Source organism: Corvus brachyrhynchos, unplaced genomic scaffold, assembly GCF_000691975.1.
Source record: "Corvus brachyrhynchos isolate BGI_N302 unplaced genomic scaffold, ASM69197v1 scaffold229, whole genome shotgun sequence".
In the NCBI taxonomy this organism is placed as follows: domain Eukaryota; kingdom Metazoa; phylum Chordata; class Aves; order Passeriformes; family Corvidae; genus Corvus; species Corvus brachyrhynchos.
The window spans coordinates 7602926-7628988 of NW_008240042.1; the positions used below are offsets into that span (position 1 = coordinate 7602926).

At 36.4% G+C, this 26063-nt stretch overlaps 1 protein-coding gene across 5 annotated transcripts in view; it reads left to right on the forward strand.

The window, feature by feature from the left end:
• The window catches only part of CCSER1 (coiled-coil serine rich protein 1), a 562152-nt gene that overhangs the window by 433790 nt on the left and 102299 nt on the right, over positions 1 to 26063 (forward strand). The window contains exon 10 of one of the 5 annotated variants that reach the window (XM_017744241.1): positions 903 to 8965. The exons of the other annotated variants lie outside the window; for them this stretch is intronic. Coding sequence (XP_017599730.1) covers positions 903 to 958 — 56 coding nt within the window. The 3' untranslated portion in view covers positions 959 to 8965. Of the gene's footprint in view, positions 1 to 902; positions 8966 to 26063 lie in introns of those variants that run through there. 5 annotated transcript variants of the gene reach the window in all.

A 26063-nucleotide genomic window follows, 5' to 3' on the forward strand; every position in this document is an offset into this window, starting at 1 on the left:
AGTTATTTTTCATCCATTATGTATGTCACTTAGCAGTCTGCTGAAATGAAAATTTAAATTTCTGGCTGGCTTACTCACATTTAAATTAGTCCTGCTACTGATTTATATGATTAATAACCTCAGTGAAGACTTTGGAAACACACTGAAACAGTAACATGCTTTAACATGCTTAGTTATAAATAACCAGCATGTTCACTGTTGACAACTTCCTTCCTTGTATGGAGCTCCTGTTTGAGGTGAATGATGAAGTGTCGCTGAATGAAGTGTCTGGGATTTGAACATAAGGGAAGGTGTGGGAAGCGCAGAAAATGTTTTATCTGGCAAAGATGGGTTAAAATTTGTGTAACAAAATGAAGATGCAGAGCTCTGAAATACACAGAGTAGTGGATAAATGGTTGGGTTAAATATGTGGATGTGTAGGCTGAAAGAAGTGGTCAGAATTTCCACTCTCTCTTGATGAAATAAAAGTAAACATTGCTGAAAGGGTGAGTTGTGAGAAGTAAGTTTAAAGCAGCATATATAGAATGTGTCAATGGCTTAACTGTGAAGCAAAAGGAAACAAAGAACCCCACGTAAATAAGGGAACTCATAATATCCAGGTGAATTATTTCAGCCAGCTGTTTCCTTTGGTTATGTGTTCTGGTAGGCAAAGATTATGTGGAACTATGAATGCATTGGGGTAAAGTTCTAACAGGAAGCTAAAATTAGAGCTTGAACATCCTGAGCTTGTCTTCTAGTCATTGGGGATAACTGCTCTGGTCCTTGCAAAGCACTGGATGTTATTGTTCATGTACCAAAATGGGAAACGAGGATGTGTGGTAATCCAGAGCAGCAGTGCTACTGAATGAGTGTCATGTCCTATTACACAGAAACTGAAAGGTAGCAGGAATCTTTTCTTCCAGGTGGTGTGACCGGTGATCCTACAGTAACTCTACTGCAATGGAAGAGGCAAGAATAATCTGATCTCAGTTCACGCGAGATGTTTTAGACTACAGGGCACTTGTGGCTGCTTCACCTCCAGAGTGAGCAGGGGGAGCTCGGTGGTGTTGGAAGTCACTGGGAAGTCACCTCTGGGCATCCAAAGCTGTCAAAGACATTGAGTGGTGTCTGGCCAGTGCTGTGTTATGACATTTCCTCTAGGGGCTCAGGCTCCAGAGGAGCTGCTGGTGAAATGTGGCAAAGCAGTGAGTGGTTGAGACTAAGATGCTGTTTATGAACCATTTTAAAATAAATATCTTCTATTCATGGGACATTTTAACACTCTGGCTATAAACTCTGAGACACTGGGTGTAATGATAGCTAATATATTACAATATGGAAGTTAAGAGTCCTTTCCACAAGATAAAAACGTGCCTTGTGAATTTGAATAAATTGCAACTTTGTTTCTGTTTTACAATAAAGGCACCACCAGGAGTGGGAAAAAAAGAAATGGACAATTCAAACTAACAAAAAATATGAGAGCATCTGTAATTAGCGACAAAATAAGATCCAAGGACAGAGGATAAACTGAATGGGGAGTCCAAGGTCAATATAGATGTCATTAGAAGTCTAATGATAGCTGTATGACAGAGCTTTGGTCATTGGAGTACTGCTGACCTAAAGGCAAAACACAGATTTACAAAATACAGTTATGACTAAATAAAATGTTGTATCAAAACAAAATGCAGCTGCAGATTTTTTGGCAGAATTGCACTATAATTGCCTTAGGGAGAAGAGAGCACTCATGTTTTCTCCTGTTGCTTGTTCATCACATGGAGTGGAAGCACAAAGTGAAATACATGAAGTAGGGTAAACGCCACAGTTCTCAAAACACACATGTTCATTGCAAGATTTCCTTCCATCTGCACCCTTGTCCTGCAAAGGTACATGTTAGAGTCAGGGTTGTAGGTTTATATCCTGTGTTAAAGCATAGTGGATCTTGCACCGGATGACGAAGCTTTAACATTTTCCTATCTGTGGTCCTTTTTTGTAAGGACTTTATTCCAAATATTTTTCCTTATTTGACCTGAAATGTCCTCAAACTGAAAGTAATTACTAATTGAATGTGATAGTGGTAGTAGGTTTTTAAAGAATATATTATAATTTACATGTAATTTGGGAAATGAAAAATGCTCACTGGTTTTGATTAGCACTCTTTAGAAGAAGAAATCAATGGGAAAAAATATCACAGAAAGAGCCTTGCTCTAATAGATGTTCCTGAAACAGAGTGGGAAGGCAACAAAAATCAATACAGTTATGTGGTACCTGACAATCAACTGTACAGACAGAAAAAAAAATGGATCAGATGCTTGAAATAGCTGTATAATATCCAAAGAATTTTGTACCATCTAGTGATAAGGAAAGCGCCAGAATAGAATGCAGCTAAACTAACCTTCTAGGCTTGGAATTTCATACAATGAAAAATTAAAAATAAACCAACCTAATATCGAAATTAAGGGATTCTTAGTTGGTTCATAAATGGCACTTTAATGTTGCAATCTCACAAAGTTTAATTACTTGGGAGAAATATAAACATGTCAGATTTTTAAATTGTGGTGATTTTAATTACAGCAGAAAATATGTAGAACTGAAATGATGAGAGTTAAGTTCCTAGTGTAGACAATTGTATGTGTCGACTGTAAGTTTTTGCAAAGCGCTAGAAAGCTTCCTTGGTCAAACAAAAAGACAAAACAAAAGACAAGACAAAATAAGATAAAATGCTGAGAAGTTAACTATTTTTTTGATTCATGGTGCATTGCAGAGGAAGAAAGATTTTTCAATGGAGTGGTTTTCTGATAAAGAGTAAAACCCAAGGTGGTTGTGGTAAATGTATAAGTTGTGAATGAAAAGATTTAAGATGATTTATGTCAGAATTTTAGCGAAATTCATAGTGAATAGGCTAGCATACTAGTGAAAATAGAGTCTCTTAGGAAAAACTACTGGCAGTCATTTTCTTGTAGACTTGATCAAAATATATGGAGCTGTGATGTAAGTAGTAGTTTGGATAAAAGGATGCTTTATAAAAGCATATTAAAAATACCTGCATGTTTGTAAAGTCATAGCGTGGTAATAAAGGTTTATCTATCAGAATTCTCTTCTATGTAGGTTAAAAATTGTAAGCATAGGAAAATAGGTCAGTGTATTTTGAGATTTATGAGGAGGTTTTACCCTCACAGAAGGGTGCAAAGCTCTCCTTCCAACCATGGGCCAGATGTGAGTTCTCCAGACTGAACATCTGACTAAGAAAATGCTGTAGAACATTAAGTTCAGATATATGCAGCTAGGATGTCCACAGATTCCATTGCTGTTTGGCTAGAGCATAGAACTGTATCTGACTAATTGTAAAAAAACTTCCAGTCAGGTTTTAATGGAAGTAATTCACTTTCAAGAAAATTAAACAACAGTATTAGAAATAAATTATGTAAATAGTAATAATCCTTAGTATCTATTGGTTTGGTTTTGGCTCATAATTCTTTATTGCACTGTTTGAAAAAAACGCCTGATCTGACAGTCAACTGCTAAATTCGATTTAAAAATTCATCAGAAAATTATCTATTTAACTGAATAAGCTTTTCATCAGGTTTTTTAACTCAGTAATATGTTCTTGGTGATTTAGGCTTACTGTAATGTAATCAAAAGTTATAGCCCTATTAACTCCACTGAATGTAAGATCATACTCTGCTTTGGCAAAATGAGAAAATATATATTCTGAGAATTGTTTTATTAATATATTATTATTTTTAAGTCTTTAATTTGTGGGAGAGAATTCTAATTCTTTTAACAGCAGCTTCTGCTTTCATTCCTGTTTCCATGGAAACAAACATTAGCACAATGAAAATTTTTAAAAAGTGATTATTTTAAAACATTGACGACTGGAGATTTAATTTAGCAAATTTGGAACCCGCTCATAAAAATCATAGAACTTACATAGAAGATGTAAAATAGAAATAGGAAGTTTTTATGTGATAGCTTAACATGTGGTTTTTATTTGCCTTTGTTTCTTCATTCCATGATTGGAAAGAAGGATAATTTTGTTATTCATCGGTTCATGCTTGATGAGGGAGAGTAGAATTTATTGGACTGCAATGTACAGTGGTGCGTTAAAAGCCAGTTTGGTTTGCATACTTCATCTGACTATGGAAAAAGAAAACAAATACGTTGTTGTTGTCTTTCTGTGGCATTCTTGGCTGTCTTATCACTGAACATGCAAAAAATACCATAGTCATAATTTGATTAAAAATCAGATACTGTGTCCTCTTTAAATAGAATAGCCCTTAAAAAAATTAGTTTTTCATCTTCCAAATAAATAGTCTATCAGGGCGAGACTCACTAAATTCAGGCATAATCACTTCTTCTTGTCATGCTTTGAATTCATGGACTTGATTACACCTCAATCAAGGAAAAGTAGAGTATGGAAGCCATGAGCTTGAAGAATTGTTTTCTGGTTTTTGTCTTTGCTTTTGCTGCCATTTATAGTGTGTAAAAATGAGATGCATTGTTTTGCACTTATTTTGAAAGTTAAAAGATGGAAACTGAGGTAATCTATTGAAATTAGGTAGGCCCTTGCTGAATAAATTTTAAACCACTAGGAGATTCTAAAAAGAAAGCATTCTCTGGGCTTCTTGAGCTGCCTCAAGTTCCTGTAATTGAATGTTTCTGAAAATTTTCCCTTCAAAACCTCTATAAAATATCGTTCATTAGTAAAAATGTATTTTGAAGTAATTTCTGTATGAAACCCTTTAATATTTTGGGGGTTTGTAAACTCTCTCTTCCCATGAAAATTAGCAGAAATGGCAGTTTCTAACAGATGACGTTTACGTGCTAAGGGGTTTTTTTTTCATTTTTATTAGTAATTTCTGTGGTTGCCCTCTTTGTGGTCAATACAAAATGGAAGAAAGTCTGTAGGATCTCTTCCCCTCTAGGATCTCAGAGAAAAATATGTAATTAAAATAACTCCTTTCCTGAAGACTGAGCTTTATATTTTCTACAGAAATTTATTAAACTCGTCCATGAACAGGGAATTGACAATTCCTTATCTCTAGTGCTGGAATTTGTGTCTGTCACCAACAGAAGGCAGTGAAGGATAATGTCCAGAAACCCCTTCCAGCCAAGGCTTCTCTGACTCTCTAATTTGGGAAGCGCTTCTGTGGATGGAAAGAAGGGAAAAAATGCGCAGTCTCTGAAGCTGCATCTTTCTTTCAAGTTTATATTCTGTTTTCCAATTCATGTGCAGTTAATCTAAGAAACTTTAGCTACTAAACCTGGTAATTTATCTTTTTAAGTGGCTAATGATTGCTTTCAAGTTTTCCAAATGATATTGACTTTTCCAAGTGGTGGTGCATTTTTTAATTCTAAAAATAAGGTTAACACAGTAAATAATTCTTCAATTAAAGTAATATTTAATTTTAGGCCTAACAAAATATTTCTGATTGATCTGATCACTTTAAGTCAGGCATCAAACTGAAGAGTCCCTTATTCGCTTAACTGAATTTTGAGTAATGAAATTGAATCGTCGATAGATCTCCTTCAGGAGTAAACTCAGAGTTTCATTTATTCTGAATAAATTACATCTCAAAGTAATCCTATTTCTGGTTAGTCAATTATCTAAAATCTGACAGTGATTTTTTTTTCTTTTTTTTTTTAGATCTATATTTGAACTGCAATGACTTATCAGTGTAGCCATATGATAACTTATGCTTTGTCGGTGGAGTAATTTCCATCATTCAGTGCTTCCCCTTTGCCCACTGTAATAGCACTGCTGTTCCTGGACTTTTCCACACACACAGAAAAATCCTTCCCTTTCCCCAATGACCATCTACTGTGCTACAATAATAGTGATATGTACTTTCAGATTGCCTATTGATAAATTTTTCCTACTACCTGCTTAGTTGTTCATTTTTTTGTAAATATTCTGTTGATCACATAGTTATCAGATGTTTATATAAGAAAAGAGTCAGGAAAATGAAGAAAAATTACTTGCTTTATGTCATTAATGAGAGTAATAGGGCAGAAGAGTACATAGCAATTCAAAATAAGGCTTCCAGTGAAAGAAACTGATAGAGAAAGGATGTGATAGAATGAATGTGAACAGTGAACATTCATCTCAGAAAATGTGAAACCTGCAGCTAAAAGACTTTCTCAGGACCTTTGAGTGTCGGAGACTTCATGGCTTCAGATACCAGTCTTCTCATTGATGCTGGAGCAGACTTGAGCAAAGCAGTCTCAGGCAGAATTAAAACTAAGGAACATATCTACCCATGTTTTTCTGATTTAGAGTATGTGCAGTCATGAAAAAAAGTTATTCCAAGATGTGAGGAGTTACAAAATCATTTTATGATGACTTACAGGCTAGACACTTGTATTTTAGTTACCTTGGGTGACATTCAGCACTTAAAATTATGGAGACTGCATTTGCTTTTTTGATTAATCATTGTAATGGATAGTGCTTTTCTTTCATATGTAGTCAAATGAAAAACTGTTGTATTCTTTGTTTCGGTCAGTAGTTCTGTCTTCAGAGTATTAATGAAATTTGGGACTGCTGAAGATGGTTATTTAAATTACTGAAAGGCTTAACAGGCAAGTCAGTATTAAAAAGTTCCCAAGCCATTGCCATTAGCTTGCATTAAATGCAGTGGGGAAATTCTGTGGAACTACACTTCCTGCCACACTGCTGTTTGTTGCATATGTGACCAGAGATATCATGAATGTGTTTTGCTTGGCATTGCTACAGATGTGTATAGGCTGAATAATAAACAATGGCATTTGTTATTCTTCTGATACAGCTATTGAACCATTTAACAGTTTTCTGTATTGTATTTAAATCAATTGAATAGATTAAAAAAGCACTGCCTTTAATCAACATAGCATGACTTTTTGTCCCAGATTTCCCTTCTGAGATTTTGCAAGTGTTATTATTGCAATCTCTTTTGCATTTTATTAGTAGTGGAAAAAGCAAACCAACAGACATTTTGCTTCAGATGGTTAAAGAGAGTTAAATGTTGGAGTAAAAATATTCACCATTTCTCTGTGTCATACAAGCATGTATGAATGCACCCATTTGCTGTTCTCTTCCTCACAGACAAGAGACAGTCTGTACCTTTCTAGAGAGAAGCTACACAAACGATCCACTCTGTTGTTTTCCCATAAACACCATGGATTTTATATGCTTCGTAGACCATTAATTAGAATTACTTTTTTTTTAATGTGATGGAGCAAGACATTGCTAATGCTGGAATTATCTATGGGTATTTATCAAGTTCATCCATACAAACTGTAAATACAATTAATGTGGCATGGTTTGCTAAAAATAAACATTTGGCATCATATAGTTTTAAGTAGCATAATATATAATACTTTCAATATCACCTCAATTTATTCCTTGTCCAGTTATTTTTCTAAGAAGATTTGCCTCCTTTTCATCCATTCATTTCTAACATCTGCAAAGTATCTTCTGCTTTGCTTTCATAGAAAATTCAATTCATTATTGTCATTTGGTCATGCTGCTGAAGTTCAAACACACAGGAAAAGAATGAGAGGCTTTTATATGCCTTGTTAGAGTCATCTATTGTTGGGAAATAAATATCTGCTGAATGTTTTCTGGAAACTATTTCAAGCATTTGTTATAAGAAAATACAATAAAAGCAGTATAGAAAACCTCGTTAAGCTTTTCTATAAAGCAATAATAATTTTTACATTCCTTCTCTTCAACATGCTAATAATTGCCTCTTTGGTTGTTAGAATAGCATATTATATGAATTTTGCTTCTTCCAGAATTTTATTTAAAAAATAAGTAATATTGTTGACATTTCCCTGTATATCAGGTCTTTGGGGTTTTAAAAGACCAAAGAAAAGAGATGTAAAAATGAACATAGTAAAAGTGAACTCTACCATAGATAATAAAGATACATGGGGGTTTTACTACTTACTTTAAAATTACATGTTTTGGCAGTGAAAAATCTTATTCTCTGTACTAACAGTATAGCTGAAGAAACCCACTGGTAATTCCCAAGTGGAAAGAATTGTTCAGTTTCCCTTGTGGAGTCTGTCATACCTCTACCACAGTCTCCTGCCAGCTCTCTGGGAATGACTCTGGATCTAGGCTAGCAAACCAGAAAGTAGAAATGCTCCATGACTTTTATTGTGTAAGTTATAAAGGTCCCCTGTCCTTCTCTAGCAAAAGGATGCAGTATGCCATGGTTTTACAGGTAAGAACCATAAGAGTAACAGAGTAACAGAGACCATTATTGGTTAGGCTAGTGAGTATATGCATGAAGTTGGCCTCATGCTAGCATTGACTATTTTACTCATCGGATTATCATCATTACCCCTGGGCTGCTTATATTTAGTTTTTATATGTAGGCTCAGACATTGAAATTTCGGGATCAGGCACTTAAGCTAACTGAAGCATGACTCCAAACAAGCAAAATGCCATCATGCATGCAGAGGTGTTTTGGAGGCAAGCAGAGGCAGTGGTACAAAGGTGTGATTCACTAGCTAGACACAGAAACAGTCCAGAAGCATGAGTTCATGTCCTTGTGTATTTCTCCCAGGAAGACCAAGGCTGGATCAGCTTGCACTTGTCATGGGTTTATGTACAGAACAATCCCTACTGTTCCAGCGTCACCATGTGTCCCTGCCTGCTTCTGGGCTGTCCTTTGAACACAACCAGTTCTTGCTGGCTGTATTGTATCTCTTATAACATCAAAAATAGTTCCTGGTGTGAAAAGCCTTATTATTCTATTTATTCATAGTGGTTTTTTCAAAAAGAAATAAAAATCTGTGGAGGTTGAGAAAAGAGACAATACTACTGTGGGATCAACTTGCTCTGTACTTGTCGGTAGGCATGGTTTTGTAACCCTCACATGCTTACAGTTTGTGTCTGAATTTCCACTCTGAGCTAATGCTTTTGTAGATAAAACTTTGACAGAGATGTTCAGTGTGTTGTGATTTTTTTTCACTGGGGCTTGGAGAGATTTTGAAGTTCAAATTTATTTGGGTTTTGGCTAATTTGGCCATGTGCAGCTACTCGCTCCTACCTGAATGAATTATAATCAGTATAATATAAGCTATTTCTAATATTCATTAGAAAGGGTTAAGGAGTCTTCCCATGAAAAAAACACAAGTTGAGGCCAAACAGTTTTGGTTTTTTTCTTTCATTTTTTGCTGGTGTCCAGGGCTGGTCTTGAGAAGGCAGAGTTCCCAGGTGATAAGCTCTGAGCTTGCATGGAGATCTCTGTCACTTCGCCTTGTTTGGTTGCCCTCAACTGTGGCATGTATGGTGGTGTCTGCACATGGATGATGGTCTTGCCTACCGGTTTGTGATTGTATTAGTTTTACTTGCAGTCTAGCTGTTAGTTTAGCTTCATTGACTGTGTGAACCCTTTCTTGGGCAATGAGCAGTGAGCATATACTGACTGGATTCACCTAAAGATTTCTGTCGGTCTGTTCACATTCCTTGGCTGGAAAATTTCAAAGAATGACAATTATTTGGACTATACAAAAGATTATAAAGCTGGGCCTGCTTTCACATAACTGTAAACCCCTTTAGTTTTGTCTTTCAGCTGCAGTGATTGTTTGTAAGTTGAAAATTTTATCTAACCTTATGAAACAAGAGTCACTTACGTAAGCTGTTTGAATTAAAACAAAGCCTAGGTATGGCTGTCCTTTAACATAACATGAAAGACAGCTCATAATCCCCCCATTCTTCTTTTGGTCTTCTTTTGTCTCACATGGCAGGAGTTAATGATTCAGGTGTGTGAATAGGAGAAAGTGAGACTTTTCCTGTGTAGGACTAAATGGTTCTGTGTTCTTGGAGCAAGGTGGTTCTTGCCACAGCAAGGTGGCTGTTCTCTTGCCTCAGCACTAACCACACAGCAAGAGGATCAGGGCATTTAGGCACTTCATGTTACAGTGAAGGAGTTTTATTAATTTATAAAACACTTAAAAAACCTTGGAAGATCTCACATCCAGCTGTGAAACTTGCCAGCAAGTTGCAGAGTCAAATGTTCTGTTAGGAATAACAGAGCTGTTGCTTTCCTGAAAGCTTTGAGGATGCAATAATTTCATTTAGCTGACCAGGTCAAGTATGAGCATGGGTCTCACAATTTGAAAAATTATTTCTCTACTCATCTTTGTGAAGTAGAATCTGTCTTTGGATGCAAAGACAGTATCTTTTATTATTTATTGAGTATGATATTAAATATTATGTTTATGGTACTATAAATACTTCAGATATTTTTAAATGAATTGTCAAACACAAGACTAAAGCAGGAATCACATCTGGACATTTTACAGTTCACTTTTACTTCAGTGCTAAAATTTAAATGCAATTTGTGCAATAAGTCATATGGAATGAAACAATAATGTGGAAAATACCCTGCAGTATTAATTTGTCTGCAAATTAATTTGAAGGAAAATTACTGAGTCTGAGTACTTCTGTGTGCCAAACGTGTGTTTCATGGCCGTAAGCACAGGATGCCTCACTCCAGATTCAGCATTCACTTTTACACTGAGCTATTACAAAAGCAACCACTGCAGGAAGATGGTTTTTTTTCCTAATGGATTTATAATGACATGGAACAAGCATTCCCTAAAAATACCTAACTAAACAATTACAGGATGAGGTGCTATATTGTTGCAGTTTATTAGGTATACTGTTTAAGCAGTTGCCCTGATTCTGAATTAGGTGGAAAATAAAGACAAATATGAAGTAATTCTTCATATTGCTTATTTAGTAACAAACTATTTGAAGACTGATTTGGAATTCTTTTTCCTTTGAAAAACAACAGGCGGAAGGCAATTCAAATACCGTAATTTATCTTTGATGGATGATGTATTTAAAGCAGCTCAAAGCAAATAATCTGAGCATGTAGCAATTAACATTCTGATCCCTCTAAGGGAGCTGCATATGCTGACCCTCACCATCCAAATGTGGCTCTTAGCAGGTATGAGGTCTAGTGCTAGCTTCAGCTGCAAAGGGAAGTTACTGCACTTTCCTGTGCTGATTTGAAGTGAAATGCCAAATGAATCTACAAAGCTGTTTCTAGCCCATCCAGATTAAGGTAGCCAAGTCTTGTGCTGCAAAAAAATCCACAAGCCTTTGGAAAGACATGAAAGGAGTCATGACTCAGTGACATGTCAAGCCTTGTCCTTCCTTAGTCTAAATAATATGAACTGAGTATTACCTAAACCATGATCTGTGTAAGTCCTTGTCGTTGCTGATGATGTGGAGTCCCACCACAGGTACCTTGTGTTTCCCCTATTCTGTTTTTATTAATGTTTGGTGGAGAAGCATCAGTGGCAGCAGAGGGACTCTGCTGATTCCTTGAATGATTTCCTTGAGGACAGTACAGCTGTAGTACAAGTTTGTGGTGCAGAATGGCCTTTTGGCTCCCCTGGAATCAGTCACTGCCAAGGAAACAATGCAGGTCCCATCAGGTAAACAGAATAGTTCACAATCAGATCTCTGAAGTAAAACACAAAATGCATCATGTAGTTTGATGCTCCCGGTTGAAATCAGTGATAAGAATGCAAATCTGTAAAACCAGACGGAGTTGTTACAATCCCATTTCCAACACATACTTTGCAAAAGCTCCAGGGTGATTCACATTACAAAATTTTGCATGCTGGTTTCACCTTGAGATCCTGATGTCAAAAGTATTAAATGCTTATTTGTGCTTCAAGCAAACATTAAGAGCTTTTTTCAGACTTAGCTTAAATTTTCCTTATTATTTTTTATCGGGTAGCCTTGGAGATTTTAATTTTGCTTTGAGTTTTGTCTGGTCATTGTCCATTTAAGTGAATAGAATTATAAACTATAAATTTCTCAATGAGAAAATTTAAGCGCTTCACTTTGTTGCTTTACCTGCACAGGGGAATGCTGATCCACTGGTATCAATGATTTCAGTATTTGGTCCATTGACATTAATGGTTTTAGCTCTACCAGCATTTTAAGTTTTGGGGGATTGTTTATTTTTGCTTTTTTTTGCCAGTTAAATTTTTTCCTTGGTTGTTTGCATCTGTGGGGGTAATTTTGAAATGCTTGACGTTTATAAACATATATTTCACAGGTTTGAAGTTACCTATCTTCTTAAGACCAACTGTGGCTCATAATAGGTAGTGTGATTAGACATGGTTATCTTCCCATAATTTGGGATAGCTTATGATTTTAATTAAATTATGATGTATAGGATTGCTATTAGTACACAGTTTACGCAATGACAGCATTGGGCAAGGACTGTTCTCTACCCAGATCAGTGAATTGCTAAATTGAAGGAGAGATACAAGTATTCTTGTCCTGATATAGTTGAAGAGCTTCACCAAATCCTATATTAAGTAAATAATTCCTTTGAAGTATGAAGAGTAACACATTTAAAATAATGTAACAGATATAATTATATTCGAGTCTTCACACCTTCAGTATACCTTACTAGGTTGTGCCCAGCCCTAGATCAGGCCAAAAAGTGAGACTAGTTGTATGACTTTTTGGGAAAGTCTGTTGAGATCAGAAATAATTTTGGTAGTTTCCCACTCCCTTATAAATCACTCTATATAATCAGATGCCATTAAGCATACATTAACCTGTAGTCTTTTAACGGGATGAAAAGGGAGAAAAAAGATGAAAGACCATGTTTCATACCCTCGGTGCAGATCTGTCTGAGAAAAGAGCCCACATACGATTTGTGTGTTAGCAGTAGTCATGTCACATCATATAAACCAAAATCTTACATTGAGCATTCCAATTAAACTAATTTTATAAAGTTGACTTAAGCCTTTGGTGGAAAAAATATTTCTGTTTGTCAGTGAAGCTTAAATAATTGACCCGAGGACTGTGTTTTTCATTTTCTTGGTAATCCAACATAACTTTCAAGCCAGAGACTTAATATTCTCAAGAAAGTTCTCCTTCTTGCTTTGACTTATTTCAAGACAAGCTTTCTGTTGTACACAGCAATGTATTAAAGAATGCAGAATGATAATATGCATAAAAATTAATGAATTTCTTTATTACTCTGTAAATAGAGTGTAAAATCTTTCCACCACATAAATATTTGTGAAATACACTTTCACCTGTAATTTTAACCTGTTTAACCCTATCAGTACCTTTGTTGCCATTGTTATAATTAGAGATCAGAGCATGGCTTGGAGGACTGTATTCTGAGATCGAGACACCAGGCAAATATCAAAACCTTAGCAACTATTTATGCTCAACTACTACTATTCGGACTTGTCTGGATGGGTGTTAATTCCTGTGTGCAGATCTATTCTGGCTCATTGAGACCAGCACTAACTATTTGCTCACTGACTTCAAGTCATCTGATTAATTGTAACAGTTGCAGGCTGGAAATTATCTTATTCTTTTTATTTTTGTACCAAACAAAGAGCTATTACAAATCACTTTGCTTTCTTTCTTAAGTTCTTCTGTATGTCTGAGTGTAGGGCAAATCCAGCAAAATCAGCAATAGGTTGTCTGCTTAGTCACCTTCCACTTACCTCTAACAGGTCTTTTTAAGCAGTAGTATCCTCACTTTCAGGTATGCACTGTTTTTCACCTCCCCCCTGCAAAACCCAAGAAAGGGAGTACATGCATGTTTATTCAAACATAAGAGACCTCATAAACACAGTATTACTTTGACCATTCATCTATTTTCTTCCATTTGCTTTGGTTTGTTGTTTTTAATTTTATTTTATGTATTTGTTGTTTAAACCAGAAAATCCTCAAGGTATTATTTCAAGTTGTATGAAAACCTGTAAAATATCTGGGCTATACTGCTATATTGAATCCATAATGATTTAGGTTCCATTTATTTATTATAAATTACCAAATCTCTCACAGCATTCCCTTTGAGTGAAGCACACATGAGGTAGTATCTCTCAGGAGGTGATCCTGGAATAATTTGCTTATTTAAAAAGATAATGTTTGCCTTCATTCTTGTAAGAGCTATAATATGAGAAGAATATAGGGTAAAAGGCAAAAAAAAATGTTGAAGGAGCACATTTTATTGTTTTTTTTAAGCTGCCTCCGAAGAAATGGCTCTGTTTTATATTTAGAAAACCTCGGTGTCTGGGGAACATCATTATATGTGATATATGAACTTTAATACAAGAAAATTGTGGGTTCAGATACAATACAGGCATTAGGTGATACTCAGATAACATTGCTTAAGTGCTCAAAGGCTTCAAAGTCAATGCCAATCATTGAATCCTGGAGTGAACTTACTTGATAAACTGCTGGGTTCTTCATCTGTGCAAAGCAATACAGATTGCTGGCACTATTGATTTTAATCCTGAAAAACAGAAAGATGATCTCTCAGTGGAGCTTGCCCTTTTAAATAGCAATGTGAGCGTTGAAATTACACCTTTATTTAATATTAGTTCTTGAAGAGAGACTGCAAAAGAGAAGTAGCATTTATTCCCTGTTTGAATCAAGGTACTGTGTCGTAGGTGGCATCATGTTCAACAGCAGGTTTTTAAGTCCATGAAAGGCTCCACAGACACAGCAAAATTCAAATCACAACCAAAAGCTAAGAGTTTCAGATGTGCATTCATGTGTTTATGTGAGTGGAACACTAACTTGATACTTCTGAGGCAGAGAAGATGTAGTAGCAAGAGGGTGCAGTAGGATGGTGTGTAAGGAGAAAAGAGACGAGGAGATAATACGTGTTTCATTCACTATGGAGAAAAGAAGCAAATAATTACTTTATGATTGTGTGTTACTAGATATAACAGATCCTTGTAGGAGAAAGGGAAAGAATATCTGGGAAGCATTTACTCCAGTCATTTATTAAAAGGGTCAACGAACTATGCGCATATGGTTTTACACACAGGCAGCACCCATGATGAAACTATTCCTAAGGCATGTTGGTTCTCACTGAAGATATTTTTGATAGTGAGCTTAGTAAGGATAATGAACTTCTTCAATTATAGAAGATAATAATTTCTGGGAAGATTTCTTTGAATACTGATCATCTTCTAGTGCTAGGTGTACCTGTTTAATGACTTTTGTTGTAGGTGCTGCAGGAGGATAGTAAGTGTCATCCAGGATATACAGTCACCAACAGTGTATTACAGTAAATTCCTCTGTGTTATTCAGGTAGTTCTTTAAAAATGTGATCTGTTTCCTTATAGGTGAATGTAGTACTTCCAGGACCAGAAGTACTCCATATTAATTGTGTGTTTATTTGCATAAGAGTACATAATTTGCAGGTTTTAGATTGAGCTGTAGGGTGACAAAAAACTAAATAGCACCTGAAGTTTCATTATTTTTCATCACCACCAAATTTTCGTTTGTACAGCTGGGGGTTAAATATGGATTTTGATTTCCATTTTGTAGTAGCTTTTATCAGTTCTCAGCTGGTGAATGCAGCAAGTGCTCTTAATTGGAAAAGGATGTTTTGTTCTAGGCTGATCAGGGTAACATGATTTGTACTTCTCCCTTTCACAGAGGAATTCCTGTGAAGGATTAAGCATCTCTACCAAGTTGTTAAGCCTGAAGAGTTCAGGGTATTCCTTACCCCTCAGTATTAATCCAATTAGTCTATCCGTAGCAGAGAGAGACAAATGAATAGCTGTGTGCCCTGCTCCTGCTGTGCTGTAGGATGCAGTTCTGCACCTTCGTGTGTAGACAGTGTGTGTGTGTGTGTATAAAGCATCCCTAATATTGTTTCCTTTGTTTCATGGTTTTCCTAACCCCATTATGAAAATGTCTCATCTTAGAGACTAGAATTTGAGAAGAAAGTTATTACCAGACAGGCTATAGCCTCATCGTTCGATTGCATCTGGGGAATAAAGCAAAGCACACGTGGAGGATGAGAGATAAGGTGCTGTGGAATCCAGTGGCTGGGTCAGTTCATGTGCAGAAAGAATACTGCTCATCAACGTGTTCAATTGAGCGTTAAAGTGTTAAGTGATGGTAACAGGCACTTTAATATTCACAGTGCCAGGCATTGCCTGGACACGAAGGAAGAATACGGGAGGACCAAACGTTGTAGTCAGGGCCCGGAGCTGAGCTGGCTCGCTTTGAGGCTCTGTCTTCGTGCATGTGGAAGATTGTGTCTGAATCACAAAGGAGTGAGTGCAGCCCTGTATAGTTATAAAGTAATGATAATTTTGTAGTCTCTAACTTTCAGAATATTGTGGCCTTTTGGAAGAAGCTTTTCATTACTAGCAAATTTACTATAGGTGGAGGTAGTGTTAGAGATGAAAAAGGTTTGACTACAAAAATGAAATACAAAATTTGGGGATGAGATACTGCATTATAATGAACAATGAGAAACAAACTTCTCATCTTTCTTTTTTAAGTTAATTTCAACTGTAGTACCTTATCAAACAAAAGAAAGATGCTGCAATATTTTTATGAAAAATTAGAGGCCTCTTGAATTTTTACATTGGTCCGAGAGTGCCAGGACCAGGTTTCTCAGAGGCAGCACAAGGAAACAGAAGTTAACTTTTGCTGAAGTCAGTCCTGAGATACAACCAAGACAGAGGAAAGGCCAGGGAGGTGAGCTGATGGACTACCCCGTGCCAGGAGAGGGGCATGAGCTGGTTTCTGCTCCCCACACAGTGCTCTCAGAGATACAAACGGAGCCTGTGTTTGTGTCTCCTGACACAAGTTGGTTTCAGGGATGCTGCTGCCCTCACTGCTGCTTCTGGGGAGATTAGGAGCACTACCATTTCTTTTACTTCATGGTCATCAAACACTAAGTCTTTCTTGTTTTTTCTCTCCAGAAGTGGAGCTATGTGTCTTAAAACACCTGGTGTGTTTGAGACTAGAATAATCATCACTTCTGAATGTAGTGGTTTAGTTCTTCATAAGAATACAGCTGGGAAATTTTGCCTTCTGCTATTTGTGATTAATTAATCCCCAGGAATAATTTCGTGATTTTTGGTCCAACTCTTCATAAATCCATTAGTTATTTGTTTAAAATAAGAGCATGGGCTTGGAAGTACTTGATAGAATCTTTCCATAAAAAAAACCGGAACTGCCAGCTCCCTAATCAAATTCTGAATATGAACTAAATACTAAAGTGCAGTGTGTATTTCAATTTTGCAACCTGAATATTCAAGCCTTGCAGAAGTACTAACAGCTTAGCTTTTCGCCTGAAAGTCGAGAACTTTTTAGGTCAAGATTCAATTTCAAAACCACGTAATAACTTCATCATGAATGCAGAAGGTAATGTGATAAAGTAATGGTTATATTTACAAATCAATAGTTTTCAGTGACAGCATTTCTTTGATTTGTTAAAAAATCCATTGTTATCAGGATGAGTATAATAAATTTCTTATAAAATATTGAAAATACTAATTAATTACTGTAATAAATTACTTTCAAACTTACTGATAGAAGCAGTTATTGTAATGAGTTTTGCATCTTGAAATATAAATAATCCTTCCATACAGGATGAAAAAAGCCCAGAACGATAACCTTTTTGGTTGAATAGCCTTAAAAGATTATAGATATTCATGTATTCTTATACAAATAAGTCGGGAATGCAAAAGCATTCTGTACAAGATATCTATATTTCTTCATATCTTGACTACTTTTTGTGAGGGATTTAGTGACCTTTTTTATTTGGTTCCCTGTAGTTCTATCACACTCATTTTTATTGGGGTTTTGTTCCTGTTTTTGTGCAAATAATTATAGGCTCTCTAAAAGCCATCGACTGAAATAATCTAAGTTGCACCCACGATATCCAAATTACTGAATAACATTTTCTTCCCGTGCTTGCACAACGTGCACATTAACTACCAGCACACTGTGCCTCTCGGAGGGGCAGATCACCCCCGTTAGTTCCTGCCCGTTGTCAGTAGATGTTTGCACTACAGATTGCAGATAATTGAACTTATCATTGATGTTTCTTAATGTAAACACACTGCAATTCCATTGTCTTCTTCCATTGTTCCTGTCTTGAACAACGCCGTGGGAAAGCATAAAGCAGACATTACTACTCTCTATGCTACGTTGACCAAATTCGAATAAACCCACTGCTGTAAAGTTTGATAGATCTGTATTATCTCAGACCCACAATGGAGTGTGTTTTCTAAGTATATGTCTGTTCAACAGGGTTCTTAATTTCCCCCCATCACTTTTAAAAGCAAGTTGTGGTAACCACAGGACAAAGAAGCGGGGCTGGTCATAGTAGTGCTGTTCTTCCACATATTATCAGTGTATGGCTGTTTCATTATGTGTCATCAAAAACCCTGACCTGTATCTGGTATAGTTCCCTTAGATGCAGAAGTGGGCTTTTTTATTTTTTCTTGTCTCTGGTGCCACACAGGAAGTTGGTATTTTGAATACGCCTGAGGGAAGGAAAATATTAGTAATTACAATTCTGAGCACTTATCATGTAAGTAAAATACCAAGAAAGGTAGATACAATAATTCCAGAAGCTTACTCTTTTGAGGCTTCTTCTCATACAACTTGTAAAATCTGAAAAATTATTTCAAGTTCCAACATTTTCATCCTTAGTTTTACTAACAATGAAAGATACTTTAAAAATTACAGTTTGGACTTCAAATATTAAGACACTTAAACGCTGTTTAAGCATGTTTAGCATTTAGTTTTGATTCCAGAACTTCCCCTCTGTTTTGCTCATAGAATTTGGCCTGTCTAAGCATTTTAGAGCTAATGATAGATATTATTATATATAAATAATATTTTGTTTGTACAATTCACTTTTCAGTATTTTAAATAGGAGAGGCAGCAATATATGTCAGTGAGTTTTGATTAAAAGAGAAACAACAACAAATAGATCAATGGTTTGTTGAAAATGGAAACTACCAGTGCAGGGTGTTTAGGGCAGCTTTCAGAGACACACCAAGAGTTTACCTGCCAGTTGTCTTGGTGAGTCATTGCTCTTACTGTGAAGATATTCAGAGTAGCTTGATTTGCTGAAACCTGATTTCATTTCACTGACACACCAGTTTCACGAGTGATCAAGTACTCCTTAAGTCCCTTTGATCCACCTGATTGCTTCTTTCTTCCCTGCCAGCTCCTTTACATTATTATGAGGCATAACCACTTCAGAGGAGAAGATTTTTCAGATGTTCTGTAGGTCATGATACAGTGAAGCCATGACTTTACACACAAATATTTTGTGTACACTACATTTCTATGTCTTGGAGAGGAAAGTGAAAGCTTATCCACCAAACTATTGACTGGCCTGTTGTGGTCCTGTCCAGCTATTTTCTCAGGCCCTAAGAGTAATTGTTTCCTAGTGATCTGTATGAAAACAGAGGGAGTCTAAACACTATAGCATTTAAAAAAAAAAAAAAAAAAAAGAAAGGCTACGGGATTTGTACATGACCTACTACTGCTTTTCATTGGAAGACAGTGCTCATTTTCTGAGGAATAAACTATTCCCCATGTATATTTGAAACTGAGCTTACTGGGATGCACTACCACATTAACTCTGAGGTACTGGGTGGGACCATGCTCATCTGCTAAAATGTAGAGTTATGTTATAGCAACAAAGCATCAAAACCAGCCCCCAGGAATTAATGATGCTTTAGATACACTGTCCATCTTTTTATTCAGTTAATTCTCCCTGCTGCTTCTTATGCCGCCTTTTTAAATATGGGGCCAGTGAAGAGAGTCTCTTTTATCATCAACTTTATGAGACAGACAAAGGACCAAGAGAGAAGTATTTTGTTGGCCAAGGTTGCTTTCAGAGTTGTTAGCATTCTGCAGAAAAGCAGAGATTAAAGCATGTGGTGCAGCCTTGTAGTGTGATGTCTCAAATCAGACTCATGGTCTCACCCATTTTTTGTACTGAACATTGCTTTCTTGCATTGCCAGCATTCTCTATGGTTAATGCATGAGCCAATTCACAGATCTTTCTTCTTTTATTACTTTTTCTTTGCTAGGAATAATGTGCCCACACATCCTTAGTGCTTTGCACTGTTATGTTTCTCTTTCGATCCTAAGCAAGAAAAACAGGCTGAAATCACAATTAAATATTAATAGCTTAGAATACTGGGGCTTTGAAAATTACCCATTACTTTTATCTTGGAAAACAGAGATGTTTATTCATTAGTCACAACTCTATGAAACAGTTGTTCAATGGAACATTAATATTTTGTGGTTTTTTCTATTTGCAAGAGTAATTGTTTGACTTTTCCTTCTGGTGAAATTTTCTTTAAGTTTGTGTGTATTACATGCGAACATGGCTCTAAAACATCTTCTCACTGAAGTTATTCTTGGCCTAATTTGCTGCCTTCTTGGAGGAAGAGCTTTGCAGCAGGGTTAAAAAGGTGTTTGTGGCTGTGGGCTGCAGAGCCAAATATCCTGATCCTGGAACCCACACTATAAGAAAAACTCTGCTCCAATTACAGCTGCTTGCTTTGGAATTTTTCCTTAAACACTGATACTCTTGATAGGTCAGTGATGCTCATACTTGCACTAGCTCTCAGGTGTGATAAGGGGTATTTGTGTCCCCCTCATGAAAGAGGGACATGAGGAAAAGCATATTTTATCCTTCTACCTACAAGAAACTTTAAATACCTATCCAGTCCTGCTGTTTCTGTAGGAAATTCAAAACTTCATGTTCTTATGAGTTCTTAAAAGTAAGCAGACATCCCTGGGGCTATCTGATATATGATATAACTAGCAGTGGAAGGCAAAGAAAAAAAAAAGAACTGTAATAAAAAATTACCTCATAACCCTGCAAAGACAGTTGATATTTTTTCGCCACAAGTGAAAAGCCAGTTCAAAAGAGAAAGTCTGCTTGAGTTAGAAAAATTGGAAAAATGCTCAAAAAGAATTATTCCTTCTCATCAAACAGATACTTTCTCATGACAGAATTGTCATTTCAGATGGTTAGATTGCTTCTCATAAGAGTTTTTGCTTGGTATAGATGCACAATTTCTTTTTTCTCACCAGGAGATAGATTATTGTTTGATGTATAATTTGGTATATAAAAAACTTGTTTAAGGATGGCATGAGTTTAAAAAAAAAAAAAAAGGAAAATGTGTGTGAAAGATGCTAACTAAAGATCCTACCATAATGTTCTTTCAATTATAGCAGTTCATCTTTTATTCATTTGTCACCCTTGGCACTCGATTACATCAAATTCTGGTTGGAAATACAAAGAGTGGATTCCCACTCTGTTTCTTTTTTTGCTGGCTTTTTTCTGGACGCGCCTGAAGGAAGAAGCGTGAGAGCAAGCTGGTCTGAAGGTGGTGAACTTCAGAGCTCTCCACACCTATTCAGCAAATTAGTCATGCCAAGTGAAGTGACACATCTTCTGTCGTAAGGGGCAGTGTTACTCTGTGCTTTCTCTTGTTAAGGATGAGTGCTCAGGAAATGAAAAGCATATCCAGTAATTGTCTCAGTCTCATAAAGATCTTACAAGTTTCAGATTGAAGTGTCGAAATGGAGCTGGAATGCATTAGGAACTTCAATAGATGGAAGAATTTTATGGATTTGGACATTTGGTTTTCCTGGGTGATACTCTGCCTGCTTGGACAAAGGGATCAGCTGTATGGCAGGGTTGCTGTGGCTTCTGTAATGTGAGATCCTGCTGGGGCTGTACATCTGTCATGGTTTTAAAATAACACCGCTGAGCATGCTCTAAGTGTACAATATATTCTGTGTGTGCCACAGCTCATAAAACTGACAGCATCATCAAGGATGGAAATGACATTTAGTTCAAGCTCTTGGACATTGCCAGTTTCTCAAACTTTCATGTTGAAAACTCTCTGCTTAGCCATGAGGCTGAACAGAAGAATTAGCAAGATGGTACGAATCACAGTATACATATTGCCATAATTCTTGGATGATTTTCAGTAGGAAAACTAGAAGTAAAAACTTTACTATCTTTCAGAGTGTTTGCACATGCATTTTTGCAAATATGTGCCACCTATTATTCAGTAAGTGAAATCCTAGTTAGCCTTCAAAGGACTTTGCAAACCCAGATTACCTTTCTTGAAGCTCAGACATGGAAGATAAATTCTAAGAATGTGTATGTGCATATCTCAGTAAAAAAAAAAAAAAAATGAAGGTGCCCAGTATGACTTTCTAGGTCAGTAAAATAACTGAACTAATAGGAAGGCATGCTGTTGTACATAAGACCATGCAGTTTGACAGATTTAGCTGATTGTCATGTTCTGACCTCCTCTGACGAGGACATGGGGTGTGTGCATGTAAATTGAAATGTTACAGCAATTATGGAATTATTTAAAATATATATGTATGACACTTCCATCTTGCAATTGAATAATAGTATTCAGTCTTATGCTGTTTTATGATCTTCTGGAAGATACCTGCAAAAAGAAATCTTTTCCCTTTTGCCAGTTAACCACTCTTGCTTTTCTTTCTGATATTATTGTTCTCTTTTTTTTATACAATTAAAGAACACAGAACTATGTAAGTTATGCATAACCATCCTTATTCTAAATGATTAATGCAAGATCAATGACCAATACAATATCAAAAAATCCTGACAAATTTTCTTAACTTAAAAACCATAAGTAGGATTTTAAACTATAGCAAAGATGAGTAAGTGTGGGAAGGGGAAACCTTTCCAGAAGGAATTACATAAATTAAGCTAAATGTTTTGAGCAAGATTGATTTTTTTTTTTTTCTTTTTGTTTTTTGTCTGCTTGGTACCCTCAGAGAGAAACATGAGACACGTTTAATTTCTAGGCAATATCTTTTTATTTACATCCACTCATTAGCACTGCAAAAAAAAAAAAAAGAAAAGACTTGTACTAGACCTGATGAAATAATTGCTGCAAGCTGCATGTTTAGACACACTGTACAAGTTAAATGTACAAAATTCACCCATTAGGATCCCTTGTGCCCCCAGTTTGTCATTCACTCCCAATTAGGATTTTTCTGTAGAGCAAACAAACAAAAGTGCCTCAAGGACCAATTCTTCAAGACATTGAGTGTATGGAGAAGGCAAATGTCCCTTGCTTGAACTGAAGTCCTCTCTCAGAAGTTCACACATTTGTTCAGGCTGATGTGCTGGAGTATCCTATACCCACTATAATCATTGAGGAGTTTTTGATATTTTTCTATTCTCCTCATTCTCACCACCACCATTTTATTTTTTTAATGTGTTTCCATTACATGAGATCGTTTTTCTATGGGACAGAGTTGGTTTCTTTTTATATATTTACAGGTGGTTAACTAATGGTCTACAAGCTCTAATGAACTTCTGGAGTCCATTAAAAAAACCAACCAAACCTCAGGTTTCTCCTAAGTAGATCTGCACTAGGTCCACACCAGTGTGGAAGCTGGAAGAGATCTGTTGTCCTCCAGTTTTCCCTTTCTCCCCTGAGCAGCTTAGTATGAGACACAAGTATATTAAGTTTATAACTGCTGCTCTAGCTTAGGGTATTGAGGGTACCTAACTGCATCTTTAATGATTTTCCACGTTTTTATTGCTGAAAATTGTAAAGAATTTGTTTTAATTAACACTGATGAGTGTCTAGCCACTCTGTAAAATTCTGAGCTTCTGCAGGAAATGGTATTCAAATCCCATTCAATGTAAGGAGGTTTTGGCATATGCTGTGCTTCATATCATACTGGCAGTTTTCTTAGCCCTCTTTTCTTCAGTCAGTCGTATTTTTGATGATATAGCTTTTTTTTTCTTTTAAATTATAACAGTAGCAGTTTGGGATGGGCCAGTGATAGATATGATTCTACATGTCTGTCCTCTGGGTTGGCGGAACATGAAATATTAGATAGCATTTTGCAATTATGTTGCTGTCAAGTTTAGGTTTTATATGGTGAGAAGTGATACAGTATTTCAATTGAAAAGTATGTACTACTGCTAAGTGGGTGCAGGGGATAATTCTGATGAAATGAAATCTCTATGAAAGTCTGTTTAAAACTAATTCATCCTCGTGAATAGCTGTAGCCTTGTACCAATGAATTTGGGTAGCAGCCTTGATGTTACAAGAGGAAATGAAAGAAGTTTGTTCTTTGCCCAGAAAAACCCCAGGGTAACATTGATAAAGCAGTTAAGCAAACTAAGTTTCAGATATAGTTTTAGCACACCAATGTCAGAATACTCTGTGGCTTCCAACAGGCCCTTGCAGAAGATGTCATATCCGAGCACTGGCCAAAACAGTGTGTAGAGGACAATATTTGTATTCTTCTCTTGCCATTTATTGACAATACCTGGCACCCAACTCTTGTTTTGCAGGAGAGTTGTTTTGCTGTTGTGTTTTGCCAAGGACAAGACTGTGCATAGCTGAAGGGTATCATGAATCTCTGATGCCCAAAGTGCTCCTACTTCTATGAAAAAAAAAAGCAAATTAAAGTAGGAACTCAGTGAGTTTGGAAAGGAGGATTTTTTCTAGTCAGTAAAATGACTTGAAATAAATGGCTTGATTAATTAAAATCAGTATGTCTACTTATAGAGTGAGGTACTCGAGCATGATTTATGTGAGGAGGTACTGTGCTGGACTCTTTGATCCCTTGCTTTGAGAATTAAATGTAAAAGTCTCATTCTCAGTTTCAAGGTTGAATACAAATCCTTGTGAGCCTGTTCCTGCTAAATTGTGTCTTGTCACTCTCAAGCATTCAAAACTTCCATCGAGGCCAAACTCACAAATCCCTTCCTTAACCTCTAGTTTCTTTGCTGTTGCTACATGTGAAGTTAACCCCCATGAAAATTCACTAAAGTGAGTCTTTTCCAGTCTTCCTATAAATCTCTCTCTCTCTTACTGTGCCGTATAAAATTTGTTGTTGAAATATTAAATGTGCAGTACTTGCATGCTGGTTAACCATCATAGGAATAATTATTGTAACTATTCCCTTTCATGCCAAAAGACTTATTAGACGTGCTCCACTGGAGAGATAATATGAAATGTTTTACCAAATGTTAGATATTTACTTAGGGCTATGTCTTCAATTTGGAGTTTTATTATGAAGTGTCAGGAAATCTATTTGTATCAAGGAAGTATTTATAAACATTCATTTTGCAACAATTCTTATGGAAAGTTTCCAAGTGGTTATTGGATGTTTTCACACAGAAACATTTTTCTTCCCCTGTAAAGAGACACAGATAAGACAGTTGTGAACCTTCAAATAAAGACATACCAAGAAATGTAGTATTGATGATATTCATGAAGGAGATTGCCTGAAAAAAATATGGAAAAGAATAAATTTTCTTTCTAAAATAGGAAACAAGTCTTTTGAGGCAACCAGATTTTATGTTTTCTGCTGGGAATAGTTCACGGTATGAGACAGTAGTAACAAGGATTCTGAATAAACTCTGTAGGCAAACACATGGGAATCAATGCAAGGGAAGGGGAATAACATTTGGAATAACAGAGTGTACCCAGAAGAAATTAATGAAAGAAATTGCCACTTGATGCAATGAATGAGCTGAAAGGATGTCACAAAAAAACCCAACCAACCAACCAAAACCTAAAAACCAACCCTCAGAGAAAGCAGTCTCCTACTGTTTTCAGTCCCTGTTGGCCAGGCAGGTGGGGAAATGTCCCACAGTTGCACCTGGAGTTGATCATGCTGCTGGGTAGCTCTACTCCGATCCTCTGGGTATTGGGTTTTTTAGGGTTTTTTTGGGGTTTTTTAGTTTGGTTAGTTGTTTTGATTTTCTTTTAGTTGTAGGGGGTTTTTCCACCTCAGGATTTTCTACCTTTTCATATCAGTGTTTGCTTTAAAATCTTAGAGCTGTGAACTCTTCCCACATCAGCAGTGAGAACAGGTTGTCTCAAGGCTGCGTAGGACTATGGTGAAAGAGAAGAAAATGCCTTCCAGGTCTTCCTCCAGACTACCAAACTCAGTGATAAGTGGCACAACAGCTCTTTGAGTGAATTTCAACAGCAGACAAAACCCACCCCCTCTAAAGTACTGATAGATCAGTAAAGTATCGGTAAAGTACTGGGAATATGAGATAGATTGCCATGCAAATGGTGGAGGAGTAGGGGAATTAATGGACATTTCTCTAAATTATATCCCAGTCCAATCTAATTGCATTAAAATGTAAGGTGGAAACAAATGGCTAGGAATGGAATGTGTATTTAAACTATCATGGGTTTCCCTGTGGAATTCCAGGAATGAAGCCCAGTGGTTAAGGTAGCAGGGTGAGCTGTGGCAGAGCTTTGGGTGT